General features: G+C 40.5%; 1 protein-coding gene across 1 annotated transcript; it reads right to left on the minus strand.

The window, feature by feature from the left end:
• Positions 1-2,166: 2,166 nt before the first annotated feature.
• fstl3 (follistatin-like 3 (secreted glycoprotein)) lies at positions 2,167-5,864 on the minus strand. The gene is made up of 5 exons (XM_026159221.1): positions 5,437-5,864; positions 4,869-5,054; positions 3,032-3,247; positions 2,707-2,934; positions 2,167-2,596 (listed from the first exon to the last, which is right to left on the minus strand). Exons 1-5 carry the CDS (start codon positions 5,504-5,506, stop codon positions 2,544-2,546), a joined length of 753 nt encoding a protein of 250 aa, XP_026015006.1. The 5' UTR covers positions 5,507-5,864; the 3' UTR covers positions 2,167-2,543.
• Between the last annotated feature and the right edge of the window lie 609 nt (positions 5,865-6,473).

A 6,473-nucleotide genomic window follows, 5' to 3' on the forward strand; every position in this document is an offset into this window, starting at 1 on the left:
AATGCAAGCTGTTTCAGCTCCACTCCAACTTTCTTCGCAAGTAGAAGGCAGAATTTTTCACCTGGGATGACAGTATTAAGAATATTTTCTAATTTTTTGACACCATACAGAGCTGGGGATAGACTTTACTTTACTTTGGCTACGGCAACGTGAATTCCACATTAATAATGGAAAACTAAACTGGCTTAGTAGCTACACTAGCTACCTCTTTTGTCTATAAAACTCTAGTAAACCATAGTGAGATCATGGCTGTTTGCTCGATGACAAAAGCTGACCAATATGTGTATGCAAGAATGCCAGAGTCAAATTATTTGAATTAGTTTGGGTCTTTTTTATACACAGTATACTAACGATGTTAAAATGTACATTTCTGAAAAAGCAACACATTTTACGAGTGGGCACAGCAACAGCTTTGCTGTGGCATTATTATTTGCCCTGTTTGGACTAACAAAACATCTAATTCCATTCCCAGTGTAATAAAAGGGTACTTGGACAGGAATATAAACATCTGCCTAAAGTTGAACCAGATGCTGCTGCATGGCGGAGTGCAGGATTCAGAAGAGGAAGGCTAGAAACAGAAAAACAAGGGAGGTACTTTATACAGGAAAGTGAGTCAGTATCAAGGCCTCAGCGCTTCGAAACATTCAATCCTTAGCTCCTTTACCCTTCATCCCCCTGACCCGTCCCGCCTTTTCTAGGACGGGGGATATCCCTGAGGAGACGGGAGGAAAGCTGGACAGGCTGGATTTCATTGTCTTTCCTCTCGCATGTGGCCTTGCGAGGGATGTCAGAAAGGCAACTCACCCACTGCACGCACAGAAGACGAGGTCTAACCACAGCACACATAAACTGACAGCCTCTGTCTGGCTGCTGGAGCCTGATCCACCACCCTAAACCCCAGCTGATGAGTTCTGTTTAAGGGTGCAAGTATGATCTCATTTGGCTGAAGTGATTAAGACGGTGACACAGTTAAGAAAAATTTATATATCATCAAATACATGTCAGATGCTGTTTCACATGCGTAAAGTATTGTTATTAAATTACAATTGAGGCAATAACAAGGTATAACAAGGCAGCTGGGAAAAGAACATTTTGATTTTTAAAGAAAGAAGACGCACTGTGACACATGAAACTTTAAGTTGTTTTACAACGGCAGTACAAAAATATGTTAATGCATTTGTCATTCAAAGTTCACAGTAGGTACACGGGTAGGTGGTACACTTGAGATTGTTATTTACAGAAGGAAAGTTAACATGTTTCAAAGTACACTATTAAGGCTGTTTAGAGTATCCAGGCATCTGCTTTGAGTTTAATATGTTGAATTGGATCACTTGACTACTTGACTCTGCAGATTGACTCTGATGGCAATATAATCAGGTATTTTCAATTGGTCCAAATTGTACTTCATTCCCAGACAAATTTAATTTTCCTTTAAGTCAGGTGCTGCTAATTACATGTGTCTGTCCTGTAAGTTATTTAAACAAAAAACAAAAAAATTCAAAACAAATCAAAGCAGCAAAACAGCATCAGAACTAACTTGCATGACGTACAAAAAATATTTTACAAAACAAAAAAAAGCATTCAACAGAGGAGGTATTGTAGAGGGCTCTGGGTTGTACCAACAGCCTTGTGAGACTCCCAGAAACACAACAAAACTGTTAATTTCGGTGATCAGCGGGTGGCCAAGAGTTTGGCCTGGGATTCAGAGTAAACATGTGTAGGGGGGAATAGAGACTATACAGATTTGTTTAGACTGAACCCCGTCCTCACCACCCTAAATGAAATATATGCAGCTGAACTTGTAGTTGCCACGTTGTTGTTTGTGGTGAATTGAACCCACATCAACAGACGACAAAATAGCATCAGCTTTCGAAAAATTAGCTTTGCTTTCCATTAACTTGAGGGAAAATGTTTGTTTGTGGGGAATGGAGTCTTTAAAACTGTAAAATATTTGTAAAATGCCAAACCCAGTGACTTCATATATATATATATATATATGTACATTAAAAAACAAACAATAAATACTTTTTTTTTTTTGCACGAGTGTGGCAGGGCGTGGCCTGCCATGCCATGCAGGTGTGTCCACCTTCCCTGCACAGCATCGCAGGCCACGCCCCGCCACAAAGAGCTTTCATAGAGTATACTATTTTTGTTTTTTCTTTTACTTTCATTTTTTTTTTTTTTAACCAGGCTAAAAAACATAAATAGAGTTTTAATACCTTCTCCAATAAATAGTACTGGTATTCTATTTACAATATGCACACATCTCCCAAAGAGCTCATGAGATATATCTGTCTCATGACAAACGCATTCATCTGCCTCCACTTTCCAAACTGAAACATAGTTAACAAAAAATAGCTTTTTAGAGGCATGTGTGTGTTCCAACAGAGGTGTCTCATATCACATCTACCATTAATATGTAGAAAGGGGGGAGGGGGGAGTGATTGTCAAAAAAAAAGTTCCTTATGGGAAGCTAGTGGAGCAAAAATGTTTTTTGATCGGGTCATATCCTACAAAAAGGGGCTGCGTCAGGAATCGACCATCTAGACTGCGTTTTCCTCACTGCCATCCAAGATGTGAAATTTCCGAGATGGACCTGCAACAAACAAAAAAAGAGCCATAAATGACTTTATTGTAGCAAACAATGTCACAGCAATGTAAAGACAGGTAAAAAGTAGAAGCTGGCAGGTGTTTGAGCAATCTTACTGTTGCAGTGCCCATAGTGGCGGACTCCTATGGAGCGGCCGAGGAAGCAGGTAGCCCGGCGGAGGTGGCAGGCGCTTGGGTAAGTGACGTTGTCATTACCACAGATACGGTGCTCAGACGGCATGGGTATTGGGCAAGGTGCAGTGCGGCACATGACGCAGTGAGCACTGTTGGTCTGGTCGGTCACACAGGTGTGAGTTCCTGGACACACAACACTGGAGCACGACTCTGGGGAAATAAAGAAAAATAAAAGGCATTAGGGCAACAGAATTGTTGGAATGCTTAAGAACAAAACAGCTTAGCTTCCAGGGAAGGATGAACTTACTTCTGCACTCTCCGTGGTACATGACCTCAAGGTCTGGGTGTCCCATACAGCGCGCCATAAGCAGAGAACACTCATCCTTATATGTCTTCCCATCGCTGCCACACACAGGATGCCTCCGGGTAATGTGAGAGCAGTCTGGAGAGCAAACACACTGAGGCCTTCCTGTCTTCATCTTGCAAACTTTCCCGGGACCACATCTGACTCCCTCACATGTCTCTACAAAAGCACAGTGTAATGTTACCGTATTAACAAGACTGCAGACATCAGGTGATTCACCTGCGTTTTCATACAAAACAAGCTGGAAACCTGGGTTTTTTCCCAGATCACAACACAATTCCCACCTTGCACAATATTTATAATAATCACATCTCTTTATTGACCGTTACACACAGAGGTGTCTCGCCCGATGGAATGTGAGGCTGGCGTGTTTTCATAACAGATCTGTGTATGGCTGCACACAGACTGTGCGGAGGCTGTGAGGAAGGAGTTCAAAAAGCTGTCAGGAAAGTTTAGGGGCTGAAAAACGAGGAAGCTACAGGCTATTCCGACACCTCATAATGTCAAAGCACAGGACGATCTGTAATCCTAGCGCAAAATCAACATGAGACAGTGCATACAGGTCTCTTCCCGGGTTTCTGAGTCTGTGGAGATGATTCCTGATGAGCTCCGAGTCCCGAGGATTCTGTAAACAATCGGGAACTTATTTCCTGTCTCCAACAGTACTTTAATATCCTGTTTTATTTCAAAGCTGTGTTTTCATTGCTCGACTCCCCTGGTCTGTTTCTATGGTTGATTTCAATCTCTCCCTTTCTGTCTTGCTGTCTGTACACCTTCTCTTCATGTCCTCTGCATATGCCACTAATGTCCAGAGTTGCTAGCTATTGCTTGTTATTTATTTGGCATGACACAACATGGTTGAAAATATTGATGTTTTCCTCCTACAGAAATCCAAACTATCAAAATAGCGCAGGACATTATGATTCCCAGGTGTCTGGGCAAATTTCAGAATGCAGGAAAACATTTTCCTGTTTGTGAAAGAAAACAGGACTCCTTTTTAACTAGCTTTGGTTTCCACCAGCCTCATTAATTTCCCATGAGTTACAGCGGTTTATTTTTATGCAAGAGGCATTTTAACAAAGCTTTAACTGTGTTCTTTCTGCTTATTTAAAATTTATCTAAACAGAATTCACATCTCAACTTCTCCATGATGACCCATGTGACACACCAAGGCAAACATGGGGCTGAGTGTATCCAAAAATGCCAGTAGCTAGTCTTGTCTTTTTAGTGGAACTTATTAAACATGGAAAGAAAAGAAAAAAACATTGTTCACATGCAAGTTCTGCTTATGAAAACAGAATTTATCTGCAAGCGAACCTGAATGAACCTTGCAGAAATTCCATGGCAGGAAGCTTCTCAGGACAGCTGGAGTTTTGTATAATGCCTCTCCTTGATCCTCGTCTGCAATTTGTTAGAAAGCTGCACTGGGAACTCATTGTGTAAATATCTCACAAATGACTCAAATGGACCTTCTCTCTCCAAGAGACACAATTGTTACATTATGCAATGGAATCCCCAGTGTATTAATCGAAACCCAATGATATTTAAGCTTTGTTTTTAAGTGCGCAAATTATATCTAGGGTATCAGCTGTTATTCCATGTACTCACCTTAAACTAACTACAGTAGCAGACCAAGCGCAGTAAATATTCGAAAGAATATGACTGTTAAGAATTAGGCAGCATCTTTTTACAGTTAATGGCAGTGACTAAGAGCAGTACATGCAACTTGCTTCTTATACTTGGCAGATGCAACTCATTACTTTCTTAATGGTTTGTTTACCTTTGCATGGTTTACAGGAGACAATACCCAGGAAGCCCAGCAGGCTGACTTCATTCATGGGCAGGCTGGTGTTGGACCACGCTGTGTCCAGGCGTCCCCCGGCACAGCACTCCTCCCTGGTCACCCCTCTCATCAGCACCATGTCGCACCTTTGATCTTGACTCTGCTGCAGCCAGCACATCCCAGCTGGAGATGGTGCCATAACAGATGTTAATTATTATAGGAATATTTATCTTTGTTACAGAAACACTTAGGAAGTGTATCGTGTTATTATGAACGATTGTCAATCACACTTCATAAGTCTTGTCACAAATCTTTGTCTTTTTAAAAATATTATACCATCTAGAACACTATATATTACATATGTCAGGGTTTTTTAACACATATCAGTAGTAAATAGCTTATTTCAAATTTACAAAAATGTACATGCAAAACAGGAGAAAAATGGATTGGGGTTTTGTCAAAATCCTTCTTTCACAGTGATCATTTTACCAACATTTCTGCTATGATTTTTAAAGCATAGGACATTTTGTTCAACATATGGAAAAAATGGAAAACATCTACTCACCACTAACAGGATTCCTCCCAATCTGACAGAAAGCGAGAATCACCCCCAAAACTGAAATCAAAACGTTCATTGTGTATTCTGAGTTAGTTTAAAAACTTCTTCTCAAAAGGTTGTCTCAGCAAACACCTAGAAGAAAAGGTGATGGTCCTTTGGCAAATAGAGCTGATCACTCTGAGTTAACTTTGCAAGTAGCTCTGCCTTAAGTGAATGAATGTGTTGTGAATAAGTGATGTCGTTCCCCCTCTGTATAAATATTTATGCTGCTGGGATGGGCGATCCTCTCAGCCAGTAATAAGCCAGGGCAGGACACAGTTTGACTCTGACTCAATTTCCAGAGTCGGGAAATGATCCATGCCCTGCAGCACTAGACGGAGGGCACTTATATGACCTCACAAAACCTTTTTACACCACACTAAATAATAAAAATCATGAAAAGCGCTTGTTTTTTAATAGCCTTTTCTTTATAAAACATTAAGTTTTTCTAAAGACAGCAGTGTTTCCTTATATACTATTAATTAAAAGATGAACCTTTGGATGTAACCTTTTTGTTGCCCGTTGGGGTCCAATATGTTTTACTTTGTATAATTTCATTTAGCCTTTAATGGGGCACAGCTTGGAGATACTTATTCTCCTTTTTCTTTCTATCGGCTGCTCTGTGTGGTTTTGGGACATGGCCCATTGAAATGACACACTTATTTCTTATCTCATTGTTCTTTTGAAGTGACCCTAAACTGTTCTTTCTGTAGTGTAAATCCAGCAGAAGGCAAAAGTTCCCCACAACAAAGCTACAAATTATTATCCAGTGCCTATAATTATATGTATCTAGCAAATCCGAATACATGAAGCAATTTGCCTCGCCAGCACTGTCATTCCTTATTTTGTTGACTGTCTGGGTTTATCAATGAATGCTTATGTTTCGCTGTACAGCTGCGGTTAGAATAATACTGAGAGACGAAGGAAAGAGTGGGAGTGAAGGTGGTCTGCCCTTGGGCAATATATCAAGTTCAATAAACAAAACTATGACATACATGTCTGTC

The sequence above is a fragment of the Astatotilapia calliptera genome, chromosome 23 (genome assembly GCF_900246225.1).
Source record: "Astatotilapia calliptera chromosome 23, fAstCal1.2, whole genome shotgun sequence".
Lineage (NCBI taxonomy): Eukaryota > Metazoa > Chordata > Actinopteri > Cichliformes > Cichlidae > Astatotilapia > Astatotilapia calliptera.

Coding starts and splice junctions, on each gene's coding strand:
- fstl3 (XM_026159221.1), bottom strand. CDS start 5,506: ATGAACGTTTTGATTTCAGTTTTGGGGGTGATTCTCGCTTTCTGTCAG. Junction 2,935..3,031: donor GTACCACGGAGAGTGCAGAA/GTAAGTTCATCC, acceptor TTATTTCCCCAG/AGTCGTGCTCCAGTGTTGTG. Junction 2,597..2,706: donor CCACTATGGGCACTGCAACA/GTAAGATTGCTC, acceptor TGTTTGTTGCAG/GTCCATCTCGGAAATTTCAC.